The sequence below is a fragment of the Bombus pyrosoma genome, linkage group LG8 (assembly GCF_014825855.1).
Source record: "Bombus pyrosoma isolate SC7728 linkage group LG8, ASM1482585v1, whole genome shotgun sequence".
Lineage (NCBI taxonomy): Eukaryota > Metazoa > Arthropoda > Insecta > Hymenoptera > Apidae > Bombus > Bombus pyrosoma.
The window spans coordinates 4,538,293-4,555,825 of record NC_057777.1 but is presented as its reverse complement, the minus strand read 5'-3'; the positions used below and the strand labels follow the sequence as shown (position 1 = coordinate 4,555,825).

At 36.1% G+C, this 17,533-nt stretch overlaps 1 protein-coding gene across 20 annotated transcripts in view; it reads right to left on the bottom strand.

The window, feature by feature from the left end:
* Nucleotides 1-17,533, bottom strand: part of LOC122570057 — a 111,216-nt gene that overhangs the window by 14,738 nt on the left and 78,945 nt on the right. For 10 of the 20 annotated variants that reach the window (XR_006317690.1, XR_006317686.1, XR_006317673.1 and 7 more), the window contains exons 6-10: nt 14,045-14,408; nt 11,997-12,193; nt 8,055-8,444; nt 4,801-5,000; nt 260-4,394 (exon numbers count right to left, since the gene is read on the bottom strand). Coding sequence is in view for 2 of the 20 variants with exons in the window: in XM_043731902.1 (XP_043587837.1) it covers nt 4,313-4,394; nt 4,801-5,000; nt 8,055-8,444; nt 11,997-12,193; nt 14,045-14,408 (1,233 nt within the window). In the remaining 18 variants the exon portion in view is untranslated. Of the gene's footprint in view, nt 1-12; nt 4,395-4,800; nt 5,001-5,057; nt 6,067-8,054; nt 8,445-11,996; nt 12,194-14,044; nt 14,409-17,533 lie in introns of those variants that run through there. The other 10 variants (XR_006317689.1, XR_006317688.1, XR_006317687.1 and 7 more) reach the window with 3 other exon arrangements.

Below are 17,533 nucleotides of genomic sequence, written 5' to 3'. Positions count from 1 at the left end.
ATGGTTAAAATATCGGAGCATGAACTTTATAAAGATCGTTATTATTGACAAAAGGACACTCTACAACAGTCGAATAAAATTACAGAATTGGAAACAACAACGACAGATTCGAGCCGAGAGCAAGAAGGGGGAGAATCGTAAATTCATCTATGAATTATATAAAAAGGAGTTACACACGATTCACAAATACCTGTCCACTTTACCAAGTACATCGGCTAGACCCGTGAATTATCGATAAAAGTATTACATAGATACATACTTCGCTCCTTGCTCGTCTTCACTGGTCAATATTATGGCAGTAGACGACTAAACGTAATCACTTCTGACCGACCGACTGTTTTTTCTTTCGTCTATTAAAATTAACGAACCAAAATCATCAGTGAGATTGATTGTCGAGAAAATCAATACACTAGTCGAAAACGTCAGCCAACTCTCGCTACACTTGAATCGCCATGTTGGATTTGGTCACAGCGTCAGTTAACGACCTCTCGCGGCTTCAACGATCGATTTTTCTCTCGTTTCGCGTTAGACATTGATCACGAACACGATCGTCGATAATCGATCCCTCAATTGGCCAATTTATGACGATCGTTTGAAATATTCTCGTTCTCAAATGGAAAATGTACGATTTACTCTATTTAGATTAGACTTTCAAAGATTTCGAGATTTATCTGTTTCAGATTATAAGCTATTTAGCTGTCTCTAAATGAATTACTGGATATTTTCATTGCTTTTGTTTGGGAATCTAACTCGTCGAGTGAAATTGACTGTCAATTGAGGGCCAATCCTACTTTACACGTGATTTGGTTTATTTTATTATAAGTAGATTAAGAAACATAGTGCGCATCTAATACGAAGTACAAAATATCTTGTGCATTTCATAAGAATATTCGTAACGTGTGAGATACATCCATTATCATATACGAAAGTGTACCGCCGTGGGTAAAAATGTCATCGAAACCTGAGCCATTGAATAACGTTTAGGAGATTTTTATCGACGACGGGACGGTCCGAGAAATATTTCTGGGGATACGTAATATTTTTATTCGAGATCAGTGAAAAATTTGTAAATATTCTAAATCGAAATTCTCTAAGCACGAGGAGATAATGATGAAAATTCTTATCTTCTTTTGTGTCTTTTTTTTGTTTCGCTTTTAGATTACTACATCATGCTTTGAGGTAAAATTTCAAAAATTTTTTAGGGCAGAATCAAGATGGAAGAAAGTGTAAGCTTTGATACATAGAAAGCAAATTGTGTTTAGAGTAAGATTGGATGAAATTCTTCAGCTCAAAATATTACATACCATCAGAAATATCGTAAATATAAGATTCTAGTCTTTTTATGATACACATACCCGTAACAATTAGACGCAGAAGGCCTACCGATGCACCACATGTCTTCCTTTGAGATTCTTCTTAGTACGAATGCAGCGCGATCTGAAGTTTAACTCTTTAAATACAAACAATTCGTCATCCATTTTGCCTCACAGTTATGAAACATCCTCTATATCAACTAATATCATCGAAACAGATATTTTACAATTTTAAGTGGCTTTACTTTCTTCGTCACAATCTTCTATCTATTTATAAAAATATATACTGCACTACAGATTATTTCAAAATTTTACGAATAAATGAAATATTAGCCATCGGTAGACGATCTATTGACGTCGTTTTGCTCTTACAGCTACTGTTACTTGCTAATAAATAGACTGCGAATATTTATACAAATTCATATTTTTATGAATATCATTGAAAAAATGGGAGCTAAGAGTTCCAGCAGAATTATTTTTTTTTCTTTTATTAAACAACGGGTATTATTATTAACAGTTATTTATATATTTTATATATTATATGTATTTTTGTATGTTTTACGTGCATTCTGTGTACTTTTGTATGTTCACATTGCCCATAAATGCATAAAAATCCGCAGCCTACTGATAAACGTTGATAACACCAGGAAACGGATGTCTAGTCGCCAACATGGGCATGTTTGTGAATCCTGTCGTTTCAGGAGAATTCGTGAGATCAGGACATGATATGATCATCGAGTGTATCCGGTCGTGAGGTTCGACGGTTATCGATTAAATTCAAATACACATTTGTGGTCCCCCGGATATCAGTAAGGTCCAACGAAATCACGAATCTGACTTTGGTTACGTTCGCTTGGTCGCGTGCTTCGCACTATCCGCGAGACTTAAGTTTCTTTTTATATACAGGTCACATCAATTTGTTCGTGGCTTCGTTTTACTTGGGCTAGGAAAGACGATCTTGCGATTCGAGGTTAGAACTTACGATCAGCTGATTACATTAGGTAAAGTGATATAATTTTAAGGGGTACTTTCAATTTCATTAAATTTAATATTACTATGCTATATGATCATGCTTCTGAGATGTTCTGTGTATTAATTCTACCGCAATCATCGAATTCTTCCAGGTATTAATAATGGTTCCATCTCAATTTTCTCAAAATCAAACATTTTTTAACGATAGAAGAACACAATGCTCGGTCGAAAATGGCCCAAATAACACAGGAGGATTAACGTGCTATGATTTTCGTTAAAAGATCGCACGATCGTTCTTCCCGATTCCGCGTTGAATTTTTCGAGGATACATATATACACAAAAGCGAACTACAAATTATAGAACTTAAATATGAATACGTAAAGGAACTGTCATCCTCGTAACGAATAGAGGTTAAAACGAACATAGAATTACAATCTTTTTTTTGGAAACGTTAATACCTAAACCGTGTGTTACGAAAAAGATCTTTATCGAATCGCTTAAATCACGTAGAAGTACGAAAATGTGCCCGATTACATCACAGAAGGATAGAAATAAAAAAGCTCGCTGAGAATCAGTGTTCCATTCTCGTGATAACGTGAGTCTAAAACGATGTCGTTGTCTCAACAGGCTATTCTTTCGAGCCCCTTACGTTCTAACGTGGATAGAAAATACGGTTAATTCTATCAGCATTCAGCTGGCAAAGTTCGCCCTCTACCTAACGCTACTTACAATTAGTTAAAGTTCGTAAGTAAAACGCCATCTGGCTTCCAAGTGTCTCGTTAACATCTTCAGACCAAGTCCTTTATAATTTAAACGAACTTCCTATTTTTTAATTGGAAGTATAAATGAGAAAAACTTTTTCAATTTCAGAAATCTCTTGTACCATTGAGTTAATTTTCTTATCTTAAAAATTAGTTTAATGAAATATAGTGTGTGAATTAATTTGTTAAAATAAACTAATTATTAAATCCAATTGTATTCCTCAAACTTAGTCGATTAAAATCACCGAAAAATGCAAAACAAGATTTAGAGAATTTTAATTTAAATCGCAATGAAGTATCATCACCGATCATGGTGATCCAGATTTTAAAAAAATATAACTTTGAAAATATTTCCAATAATATTTCAAATACATAAATATTCATATAAGAATATTTTGCAGTATCCTAGTTATTTGCTATTTATTAAACCAAACGGAAATAATTTTGTAAATATTTTATAACATTCCAAAAGCACACAGGAGATAATTAGTATTTTAAAAATGTTTTACAATACCATATTTATTTAAAGACTAGAAATGAAAGTCATCTGAAGAGGTTAACAGACAATTAAAAATATATTTATCATATATTTAAGTTCCTTCTTACATCTACGTTCGAAAATTTGGTTCAGCCGAGAATAGTCCAACCTGGTTTTTATTCTCGTTAATTTGACCGTCTACGCTGACAGTTTCATAGCGTTTCCTTAAATTAATTTCAGCTTGTCTTTTCTCCAGCTGTTTTCGAACTGTAGCAACGAGTTATTTCTAAATTCGTTACTTTCAGGTTTCACAAATCGAGGAAGTACCGTCTGGCGAGTTTAAGGCGAATTCGCAAATGGACGCCGCCTCTAAACAGGCCGTCTGTCGACTCTAAATCGTACAGCTGAGTAATCGGCTTTGGTACATGATCGACAAATAATTTTATAATTTTTAATATTCGCGACACGTTGTTTTTGAAACGAACTGTCCTCGCGAAAAGTAGCTGTTTCCAAGTTATTTCAAGACTTTCGCTGTTTTTTTAAATTTATGTAAAATTGTGCCATTAAAATATTTTGGAACAACGACTATCGAAAGAAATTTTTTGAATAATTTTTAGCTATTCAAAATCCTAAAGAAACGTTCCAAGTTGAAAATATAAATATGAATCTTGCACTAGTTAACAATTTTACTACATCATCGAATGTTAAGTCGGCTCATACCGTGTTCATCAACCGATTGGTTGATCGTGGTTTCCTTCGACGTGTTGATCCGATTTGTTTAAAGATATCACCGTTTTTCGACCTCCGTTTCTTGGCTGGATGCTTCCGTCACCGGAGGCAGAGGACTGTCTATGGATATTTGTCTGAAACTTTTTTCAAAAACACAGACGAGAAAATAAGAATAATAAATTACCATAAATTTCAATGAAATTGGGACGATGATTTTATAAATAGATGCAGTTTTATTTTAAACTAAACGAATAAATGATAATTAAAGAGATCGAGAACCACTGTTTCAACTATAACCTTTTCAATTATGAGATACATTACGGGCGTAAATTAGTACAACCACGAAATTTTCCCCGAAAATTGTGAAATATATCTAGTTTCGATCGATAAAACAGAACAGTCATTAAATAAGAAATATATAGATTAGAAACATTGATATAAAATACCATCATTCAAGAACAATCAATTAATTTTGGACCACAATCAATCAGGTTTGGAGAACTTGAATAATCGTGAATAATTCGTGCAGAATCGTGAATAATTTACCTGCCGTTTGTTTGCCAATCGTAAGAATCTGGCGCAGAATTGCTTCTACCCGTTCTTTGAAATCGTTCCGACTTTGCATTTCTTATGGCTTTCCTCCCTGGTGAGGTCTCCTCAGGTCTTCCTGATGAGGCTAGTTCTATGCTATCTACCGTTGCATCGGTACCCGCTGTTTTCCCACTTTTCTTCGGCAGGAAGGGATTCTAAACATCAGAAAACAATCCCTGACAATTTGAAAATAACACTATTCAAAAATATATTCTTCAGAGCGATCAATTCCGTGTGACAAATTGGTCAAAGTGTTGCTACAAATTACCAGAAATAGAGTCGTGACAATTTGTAGAAACAGTGAGAAAATCAAAGAAAAACGTCACACGCGAATAGATAATCTTTTAATGCTTCGATTCCTTCGCAACTCCATTGAACAACAACGTTTGCGAAACGTGAGCAGAAATAAAAAGGACCTCTCGAGGAGCAGATAATCCTTCGAACGTTTAATTCTGAATACCATTGCTCGAACATTGTTCTCGACTCTAAGGGTAGGATTTCAAAGGACCTTTTGTGAAATTTTCGCGAATTTCCGACCTATTTTCGCGAGATCGTTTGAACCTTTGGTGAAAGCTGATAAGAGAAGAGGAGAAAAAACAAAAAAGAAAGATAAGAAGAGGGAGGAAAATAAAGCGAGAAAAACGCTTTACGCTTTTATGACATCGACACTCCACCGGCGTTATTGCCGTGTTTACGGAGCCGTCAACCTTCCTTGAACTCGGCTGATATCGACTGACTGTGCTCGTCAAATAATAAGGCCAAAGACGTGGCGCCGTGGCGAGAGCAGGAGGTAGCTTTTCCACGCTACGGGAGCGGCTAGTATCGCGTCATAAACAGAGATACAGAGAGGCTTGACCTCCCGTTGCCCGCCGCCCCAAGCGCGAGATCAAATGTCGATCGCAATTGAAATTCAATGGCCGATTCTTTTACCGTAACAGGGATCGAACTACTCCGAACGATTTTATGATACTCGATGCACAGTCTATTTGTGAGAAGGAACTTATATTCTGGTCCAACAAGGTCTCATTCAATTGCCTAATCGCCAATTTGCACTGATTCTATAGCTGGTCACGAAGTTTCGGGCACTCAAAGTCGCCAAGCCATCACTAGAGATTAGATTCCCATATCTCTTGTGTAACTGTTTATTGCTGAGCTTTTGTGATGATGATCCATGATGACTGAATTGATCCAAATGACTTCATAGTACTCAAGCCAAGGCCCCTATGGAAAAAGAAACTCGTTTTTAGATTTAATAGATCGAGGTCACTGAACTACTGTTGTCCTTACCACACTTCCTATTTCATAGATTCCTACTAACAGCTTTCTATCATGATCACGATTGACTGTTCCAAATGGCTTAATGTGCTCGATGAAAAGCCTCTATGAGAGAAAAAACTCATTTTCACGCCCATCTGAATCTGGGAGTTGCCTAATCGACGACGATTTCCAGTCTATCTATAGCTCGCGACAAAGTTTCAATCGTTCAAGGTCGTCGAGCATTTGCTATCCCCACCACATAGAATTCTATATGCCCTTTCATAACTTTTTACTGACGACCATAAAATAGGGAGTTCGGAGGCAATAAAAAAATTTGGTACTTACAATAACCTGAGACTATTGCAAAATTCGGAAGTTCCTGTAAGTTGAGATTCGAGTATTCATAATTATTTGATAAAAACATTAAAGATCGATTTTTATTATTTTCTAGCGGGAAATCGTACATATCTTCGAAATCTTTCATTCGTTAAAGTTAATCGCAAATGGAAAAATGAGATCTCACAGTGTATATCTACCACTTTTTTCGTATTTTCTTTTTATCGCTTCATTTGCAGCCACAAAGGATCTATGTATTTAGTCGACGCGGGATATTCGAAGAATCACGAAGAGTCAAGTGAATTTTTACGGTTCGCTGCACTTTAACGGCGAGGTCTACATTATTCCGACTTTTATCGCATCGACGTACAGTTGGCCATGGTGAAGGGCGAACAATCTCACGCGAACGTAAAGGATCCATTTCCCTTTAATGCAATTATACGGGACAAGCTGGCAATAACTAGCGCTTCGTCCTAATATCACCCAAACTACGGTGAAGAGATAACCAGGGTGGGGTAAGAAAACTGCCACGGTATATAGAACGGCGCCTTAACGACCTCGAGCATTAAAGTGAAAGGAAAGAATGGCAAAAAAAGTTTTACAAGTTGAATAGAAAAGTTCGTCAATTGAGATCATCAATAATAATTCACCTTCTAACCTTTTCCTCTTAGAGAAATTAGCTAACAGTCGAGCATTTGTCAGGACCAATTCATGTGCGCGTCTCTCTACTGATGTGAGAGTTTAAAACTATCAAAGTAGGAAACAGCTAAAAGATTTGTCATAACTCTTTTATTGAAAAGAAAGAAAGAAAAATAGTTTCAATAACATCATAAAATATATTATATTAATGAATTCTACGATATTATACAGACGACGTCTATGTTAGAATGCTATAGTTTAACATATAAATACCTTATAATAGTGAATATAATTGAATATCAATTCTTTGTACTTTTAAAAGAGAGAAATGTTTATAGATGATTTAATACGAAGTTTAAATAAATGAACAAATGCATAAAACGTTGTTAATCTTACATGAAAAGGTATATGTGACTTATGGACGATCTCTACTTTACCGATAGGCACGAGTTAGGAGATATTTAGACAGAACACTCGTGGAAACAAAGGGTATTATAGCGCGTCAACTAAGTGCAATTTGTTGCATGATTTTATGTTCGAGCAAAGCGGAACGTATAAACTATAATTGGATTGTCAAAGGCTAAATCAGTAGCATAATACTTCAAACTAGTTGTGGGATTTATTAATTAAAGCCTAATACTGGTTGGCAGGTCTGCGCCACAGCAGTTTTCATTGTACGAGCTAGAACTAATCTACAATTTATCGAATATCGATAATTGCTATTCACAAATTGCGAGCCAAATTATTTGAATAGTGTATTAATGGCGCCAAATATAAGATATTAACCTCGTCTTACTATTTTTGTAAACATTAATTATGGAATTAAATTATTTTCTTTTTCTCAACCATACTAAGCAAAGTCAGCTATACCACGAATCATTCATACATAATTGTGAAATTTATTTTTATTTACATATAATAAATTACGTTAACAAGTTACAAATAGCGGCAAATTCAAACGATAGAATTCCACTTACTTGGAAACTGTGCTGTTTCAACATAGTTTTGATAAGAATCAACGTGTCGAGTTTGGGTATCCTTGTGACCACTCGTTCTACTTCTTCGTCTGTAACAGTAACCGGAAGTCGACAGTTGTCAGCCTCGCTTGGCAGTGGTTCAGCGCCACAATTGGTCAGCCAGGCATGTTCCTTGATATCTGATAACTTGATTCTCTCAGCTGGGTTTTTCGCCAGCATTTTCGCGATCAATTCACGAAGATTTTCCGAAACGACGGGTTTTTCCGGAAATTTTAACGGCTCGCTGCGTACCGCCGCTTGGACACCAATTATACTCCCAGCGCCATCCCAAGGGATTTTTCCGGTCACTAAACAGTAGAGTGTGACGCCCATTGACCATACGTCACATAACTGAAACAAATGAAATATTCGTTTTTAATGCAAAATTATTTTAAATGCTTCCAATTTTTAATTCCACTTTTATTTTACTTTCCATTTATTTTTTAGCTTTTAGAGAGGAAGATTAATGTTGGTATTCCCACTAATTTATTATCTGGAAGCTTTCCATGTTAGAGACTCATAAAATATTTTCACTGGCTCTTTTTACGACAGAGTTGGTAAAGTTTCAACAAAATGTGGATTATAAATTGTTCTGGGACAGCGTGTCATAAAATATATATTTCATGCTTAAATATTCGTAACTTTCGAAAGAATTGCCGATCACATGGTTGATTAAGTTTTTTCTTCAAATATTTCAATCCTTCCCGGTTGCTCGAAGAAAACATGAAATGTGAATTCAATTTTTATCAAACCATTGAAATTCTCTTTTATCTTTAGGACGAAACAAAAATTCGAAGATCGTCAGTTAAGAAACTGATTAGTAATTACAGCTCTTGAACAGCTAATGAATTGGGTAACGTGTCACTCTCGTGGGCATTGAATTTTCCATAACTCCACTGGCTAAATCGATCGACTTGTCGATAAGGTCACGCGATACGTCCCCGTTGTAATCATGGAAATACACATGAAAGGGATGAAATTACTCCAGTCTACGTCAAATTACACGTTCGGTCGTCTGTATGACAGAGGGCGTAATAATGTGTTGTGATCGTTAATCCTATCTTACTGTTTAAGTTGAATCAGATATATATCGTTCTCTTGTATCATCACCGTTCTGATTTTAGCCAAAGATTAACAACCTATAGTTAGTTTAAGTACGCCCACGTTGTTCTAAATTAGGTTAATTATTGGTTATTAAAGAGATTCATAGATCTTAATTCCATTTAAGTTCGTGGACCAGATCTGGACGAGTCGATGGTATTAAAGACGTTAGAATTGAAGTTAATACTTTTGTAGGCGGTGATTTATCTGTTTCTTGAATAATTGAATACGTTTTCAAGAGAAATATTTTGTTGTATTTAATAATAATATTGATAACATTTTATTGCGTTTCGTTATATTTAATACGATAATTTTAATATAATAATTTATGATATTATAATTTTTATGTTACACGGGAAAATGTTACAAAAAACCTACCAATGTTTCAATTTATAGTAACTCGAAGTTTGATCGACGAATGTAGGTGGGAATGAAAAATTAATCGAGTTAAAAATACTATATCAACCGAACTGGACTCGACTTATCAACTAGACTCAAAGTTAATCCAGGCACGATTCAGCATAAAAGAAAGTTAAATTAAACTCGATGTCACAGTTGTTACGTCGAACGTGTCACGGTCAATCTAAGTAAAATGGCGTGGCCCTATGTGACCCAACTTTCTTATCAAAAAGTTTCAGGGTACGTGTAACGTGGCCACACATATACAAACAGCGGGTCAACTATATATTTACTATGTGTGTGTACATCGTTGCTTGTGCAATAAAGAATGCCATCTTCTTTATTTTATGCACAGTTCTTTTTTTTTTTTTTTTTTTTTTTTTTTTGAAGGACCAATATTTTTCATAGTGTTTTATTTTAACATGTTAGAAATCATTTCATTTTCCTTCAAAAAAATGTATCCCGCTTACGTAAACCTTCCCGAGTTCACGTTTAAAGGACCGTACTTTGGAGGGTAGTTTCACCCCTTAAACTCGAGTTACCACAGCTAAACAAAAAAAGAAAAAAAGAAAAAATACAAATCTACTATCTATGGTTGTTTGGTGAAGCTCACATAGTTTCATCCAAATCGGAGCCAGTACGTGGCACGAGTGACATCGATCTTTTATACTGTTCGTAAAATATGCAAGTGACCTTGAAGTACAAAGAAACGTTTCCGATTGGACAATTAGGCCAATGCTTGATCATGCTTTTCAGCCTATGCATTTAACGTGATATCGAGCTACAAACCTATGAATAATTTAACATTTCTTTTTTCCCACTTTCTGACAGTGTGTATAACAATTTTAGAAATATACACGTACACAGAATCCTAAGTTTGAACATGTTGAATTAAAGAAATGATATCTGTGTGAATTAAAAACTTAAGATCGTGCTTCTGTTAAACTACATTTTACAAATTGCTTTTTCCCAATATCTTAAGATTTACTTGTTTTTTCTACGATCGATAGATGTTGTTGACGAGTTCCAAATGACGATGACCCAGCAGAAGACTTATGACACGTCTATGGAAGATTCTATCCCTTCTTATTTAAGCAGTTAAGCGAATTCACTTGAGATTCGCGTGTTCGATGTTGCAGTTGTATTATGTAAATTACGTTACATAATCAGATTCCGAGAGTCACTTTCCTCGTCGTATGTGGGGAAAAAGTATTCCTATTTTTTTTTTTTTTTACAAATTACACATTTGCATAAGCACGTGCACCGTATCATTTGTAAAACAAATTTAGTCTCTTCTTTTCAGAGTTAGTTTGCGTACACTCGTGCATTTATGCAAAACGTTCTTAATTAAAGTTGATTTGTCTTCATTAACCGTTAATTCCGCGATCATACAGGTTTTTTGCCAACACGGTAATTGATAATATGGCATAATCGGTATCGCTGTTAGCGTCATAATCTAATTATGTCAATGCAACGTAATTAAGAAAAGGAATGATTTTAGATCGGTTGCACAATAATACAGGTTTCTTTTAAAACTGGACAGTCGATGTATGGAATTTTACAAAAAGACACAAACATTATAAACATATTTTTGAGACGTAATCAATAGGACGATAAAAATGTTTAACTCCAAAAGTAAATGTTTGTTTCAACAATCAATTTGATGCTCAACGACGTGGATCGTTGAGTTTTATTTGAGAAAGAAATAAAGAGTAACCATTCGAAACAATGAATCGTTTTAACTGCACAACTTGTTGTATGTTTATCTTAAAAAGTCGTATCAACTATGAGCAAATGGAAAGAAAACAATTTTGACAGCAAGCGTTGTCGCATTGCGAAATAATGTTTGTTATTCAAATGAGTGTGACATACGACATTTAAAATGCAAATTATTTGTTATTTTATTTAAAATAGGCGATTCTCTACATAATAGTAGCCTTTATATTTCAAATAAGACTTGCACGGACAATTCACTTCAAATCTCATTTATCTCATTTCAAACGGAGTATCGCAGCTCGCACTTAATTTTTAAAACTTGCTACGAAACCAATTTTAACAGCTATTTAATAAAAATCGTCCTAAAGGACTTCTCGAACGACTCAATAAAATTACACCAAATCCTGCTACAAACAAACGAAAACGTGACTTATCATATCCTTTTTCCTAAGTTCACTTGCTAAAGAATTATCGGCCATGGATGTCCTCCATTTACGATCACAATTGGCATCGCGAAATTCAAGTGGCACGATGGCACCCAAGGATACCGACACGACTGAACAGAGAGAAAGAAAGAGAGAGAGAGAGAGAGAGACAGAGCCGGCGTCATAATTCTCCGCCGCCTATAAATACGGGGCGAAATTGAAAATCGATCAGACGATAGCCTCGTACGCCGATGGTACTTACCGTCCCAGAATAATGGGCGCCAGGCGTGGTTGTTTCGGGTGCCGCGAACGCTGGAGTCCCGGCTGGTCCGGACAATAATTCTCCGGATGCTCTCAGTTCCGCGCTGACACCTAAATCCGCGATCTTGATGCGACCGTCGCTATCTACCAACAGGTTGCTCGGCTTTATGTCACGATGGACTATCCTCTGGTAGTGCACTAAACAGCAACAACAACAGTGACAATGCAAGGTCAATGAACTTTAAAAACACCCACGCTATATATTAAATATAATTAAATATAATCATTAACCCACCGTCCACGAAGCATCGCCTCGCAGAAGCCTATTTGAAGTGTTTTTTCGACCATTCGCGGAGAGACGCGATCGCGAGAAGGCACGTCAACGGGAGTCGTAAAATCCCGTTACGATTAGATAATCGACGCCACGAAATGATCGATCCCCTGATTTCTGTTACGACAATAGGGGCGGTTCAACTGAATTTACACTGAATTAACAGGTATAAATTAATGTTTATTCCAACAACTTTATATAGAAAAATAGTTACACCGATTCGTATGTATAAGTTAAATAAGCGATTGATTTAAGGTATGAAACTCGGTAATGACGTGTTGACTATTCTAACGGTGAAGAATAAGTGAAGATGTGTCGGAGGAAAGCTAGTGATGGGTGTGTCTAAAGACGCGAGGAAGCTGATTTGTTCATGACGATTTTGGTTAGGAAAAGTGAGGGCAGTAGACTTGTTTCTGATTGGATACAAGAAGGTTGATGGACTAGGAAGGGTCTTAGCCGCCCACGATAGATAGTTGCTAGTGTAAAGTATCGTACGTGAGCAAAACGAACTTTCAGTATCTTCTTGCCATAAACAATAGCCTTTAGATATCGATTGAGTTTAGAGATATTCGTTCGGTCTGACGGACCTTCTAGAATGTCCTAAGATTTATGGTCGGTTCTTAAGACTATTGAGGGACGAAATAAGGACGTGCGGACATCTGGTTGCCATCCCGCCCGCGGTGTGTGGCCTGGTCTAGGTAGAGTGTCGCTCGACGTAACATGAAGTTTATTAAACACGGCGCACACAATTGCATTCCAATTGTTGATGTACGAAGCGTGAAGTAAAATACATTTTGTATCGCTATGAAAATATCAAAGGATGACGAGGAGGCATTGACTCATCACCACGTTTCATTGTATCGCTGTAGCCTGCGTCTCGCCACTGACGTCGTGTTATGACGCGAGGTTACAACGTACTGACGTAACGTTAACGCCAATCGTCACGATGAAGACGGTTTCGCTGCGGTTTCGTGGACAGGTGTGCGTTACAATGACCGCTGAATGGAAGCGTATCTACTCTCAGCGTCGTTGCATATAATACGCGTGTACGAAGCTTAGCCTCGTGGACTGTGGGCCTGAGCCTCGTTTCTATTGAACCGACATCGAGCAACTTTCTGCTGTTGCTCCTATTTCTTGGAAAGATAGTTCGTTGCTTCAGTGTGGACAAAATGTCTCTTTGGATGCTGTTCGTTGGAAATTTCTTGCAACTTGGCGCTGGCAGTAACAAGAGGCGACGAAAGGATTGCTCGATGTTGCTTCGGTGGAGACGAGGCTTTAGATCGTAGATTTTTATGCACCTATGAATAATCTGAATGTATAAAGATATTCAGGGAATGTATTCTGTAAAAGAGCAGACAAAACATGCAACGTGAACTTCCCACTGTAATATGTACACGTGAAAGAAATCTTCGCTTAGGTTTCGCTTCTTTAGTATTCATAGCGATATAAATTTGCATGAGAATTCGTAATCTAGTAATTATACTGGATGTCACAAGATATTAGGTGGTCGGTTTGAAAAATTGAAATAATTGTGTTTCGCGCTAGAAATTCACGTGCCGAGGTTAAAGTATTTGATAAAGCAACAATGTGACATATTTGAATAAATAAGAAAATGAAACAGTTGAAGCATTTTCATCAAATTTACTTAAATTTAAATTGTTTCTTAGACTCTCTGTGGTTAGCCAATGTATTTAATTAAGTCTTCATAAATGACTTACGATACTCGACGCCCATTACAACGTCACGAAAATTCTTCCTGGCAGTTTCCTCGTCGAGTGGTTTATCGGTAGGTACCTGAAGTACCTCGCCCCTCTGGACCAATTCGAAAACAAGGTAAAGGTTGTCCTCGTCCGGATCGTCGAGAACCTCCACCAGTTTCACGACATTTAGGTGATCCAATTTCTTCAACAACGCGATCTCCCTGTAGACCTTCGCCAAAGGGTTAGCCGCACCCTTCTTCCCCGGAGCCATTCTACCGAAGATTCCCGCCTTCTTCATCAGTTTCTTCTTGCTGAGAATCTTCATCGCGTAGTGAGTCTCGTCCTCCTCGTTGTAAACTAGTTTTACGATCCCGTAGGAACCCTATAACATAAGAAATAAAATAAAAAAAAAGGAAGGATATGAGATCGTCGACACTAAGAAATACCTGGAAATGGAAGAATTTAAATTTGGTCGAATTTCTTTTTATTTGACACGGTTTCACTGTTGCAAAGGATCGTACGCAGTTTTGTGCTACGAAAAGACACGTTCTTTTTATTTTAGCCGATCGATGGATGATTATTCAAAGTTTCTGGAAATAGAAGGATTAACATTTTCAAAGAATCTTAAAGAACTGACGCAGTTTTTCTTATTGTTGCAGATATAATTATGGCTCTGTGTTTCGATAATCGTTTGTCTTCTTAGTAAATTGACATGCAAATATTACAAATTCCTGGAACAAATTTCTCCTGGCTTGACACAGTTTTATTGTTGCGAAGAAGTATACAATTTCGTGCTCCGGAAAATTTTCTTCCTTTTTCTTTTAGTAGACTGATAGGAAATTATTACAAACTTGTGGAAACGACAGGATTCAAATTTAAAGGAATTTGAATGTTTTCGCGTCTCCGAGGGGAAATTTAAAGAAAATATTTATGGTTAGTAAATTGAAAGATAATTATTGCGAGTACTTTAACTAATTATTTTTGAATTTCTTACAACGAAAGGACTAGAATTTAAACAAATTTTCTCCAATTTAACAATTCTATTCTATTACTGCAAAGTTTTCATTTTAGTTGTGTGCTTCGTAGATTCGTTCTGTTTTTAAACGAAACCCAAAGAAAGTATACAAATTACTGAATTGTAAGATAGTTCCTGAAAATTTTGTAATTTACTGTTTCACAATTCCTGGAAAAGCAAGGACTTAAATTTAAACGAATGTCATTTCGCTTTCACTTCACACAGCAGTTTATACTTTTCGCGAGAAATCTAAAGAAATTACTTTCTTTTTTAACAGGTTGACAGTTAATTATAAAAAATTCCTAATTTAGACAAACAATCTCCCCTATTTGAATGTCGCATTTACGAAATAAGAAAAAAGAAAAAGGAAAACGTAGTTTGCAAGACAATACGAGTTCATTAAAGTTAAATTCTCGTCTTGTCGACGTCCACAGAAACTTTCTTTTCACACCATCTTTCTTTTACCCCTCGTTATTTCTTCTCCCATGGGAATATCAAAAGAAAGGAACTGAAAAAAAAAGAAAAAAGAAAAACAAGATACATCTTCCGGCAGAAGTGCTGCTTCTAATGGAAAGCGCACGATGTACCACCTACACGTTCCGTAAACTTTGTACGATATTTTTTCATTTCGTTTATTTCACGGTTGTCGCGCATGATGTTTCCCCGGGATTAGAAAAATAGCGGTTGCAGCCTCAAAAGTAGATGCCGACGAAAAACGAACATTGGACTGAAAAAAAAAAGAACGACAAAACACAATTGTTTTGCATGGACCTTCATCAAATTACCAGTAACGTCGTTGTTTAACTTCCACGGTATCGTGGCTGTTGTCTCGCAAGATTTTTATTCGCCGCTACCTTTTCTGGTTGGCTGTCGCCTCTGCGGTTTGACCTTTATGGCGCAGAAAACCATGGTACGTTCGAAACAGTGGCCTTCAATTTTCGATATTAATTACACTCGCAATTAACGATTTCTGGAAATTCTGCCACACGTGCAGTCCTTCGTAAAGCCACAGGATAACCAAAAATTGGATTTCAGTGATAAACGTAGCTCGACATCTTCAATGCATCGGAGAAGCTGGAGTGCTTTTGATTGCTTTGAAAATTTCTCTTGGGGGAGGATGATAAGAAATTGAAGGTTTCGAAATTTACAGTTTCCAAATTTCAACACTTAGAACGACCAGTTCTTGGAAATTTCAAGGCCATTGTTAACTAAAAATTATAATTATAATTTCTTCCTTTCAGAATCCTTTTTACTCCTTTTGGAAATTTTCGATGATTTAAATTTACACGGAACGTCCAGTTTTAAATTCTAATTATACGCAGAGCGACCGGTTTTCAGGAGTCCTGGAGCCACTGTTAAGTAAAAATTACATTTAACTGACGATCTTCCTTTGACAATTCTTCTCATCGTCTCGAAAATTTCTTTGCCGGATAAAGACGTATTGGCGGTGCGTGTTGAGACACAGAGTTTCAATTTTCTACGTTGATTAATTGAATGAATGATTATCGATTCTTGGAAATTCTATAACTGCTCGCGAAGCCATAGATTAACAAAAATTAGATTTCATTAGCGATCTTCGATCCTAATGGAGAATCCTTTCCATCGCTTAGGAAAATTTCCCGTCCGCTGGACAGGAATCGATGCTCGAAGGTTTCAATTTCCGATATCAATCGCATCCGTGATTATCGATTTTCCGGATATTTCCTGGCATATACGAAATAAATGATCGATCACAAGCTATTAAATTTCATTAGTCAGTGACTTTCGCTTAAAAAACCTTTTTCATTGATCTAAATAATTTATTGCCGAATAAAATATACATGTTGGCAAATTTAATATAAATATTTAATATAAAAATAAAAATAAATAGAAATAAAACGGTACGAATAATACGGGGAATAATCTTTGAAAGCGTCCCGTGCGGATTTGCTGTGAACTCAGTTGTTTATCCGCATCTCTTGAAAGTGATATCATTGATATATACTACTGGTTTCCGAGAACTCGCAAATTGTATATCGTGTTCCACGAAACGTTCGTAGCAATGAAACGAATTTCATGAAAATATTCAGATAAATTAATTAAAAAGTTTCACGTATTTTATTCTTCTCGGCGATGCTTTACTGGTTGTGGAATAAAAAAATTTCACTTCTGTTTAGTCTGGCTAAATACGCAGTAGTATTTTATATTAATTGTCGGACATGTTACGAATATTTCAGACAATCGAATAATTCGTGAAAATGTGTAAAAGCGACAGGAAGATCATATATATTAAATTTATTTTTCATTGCTTTAACTAATTATTTTTTACCAATATGCTTCTTCATTCGACAAGCCGAAATTATTATTCTCTTAAAAAACAAGACGATCAATCGATCTTTTCGAACAATGTCTAACTTAAAGTTGCAATTTTCTTTCATCATTGTACTTTTATCATTCTCGTCGTTCTTGTTATTGATATGATTGACGTTATTTCGTTCGTCATTAACAGCGTT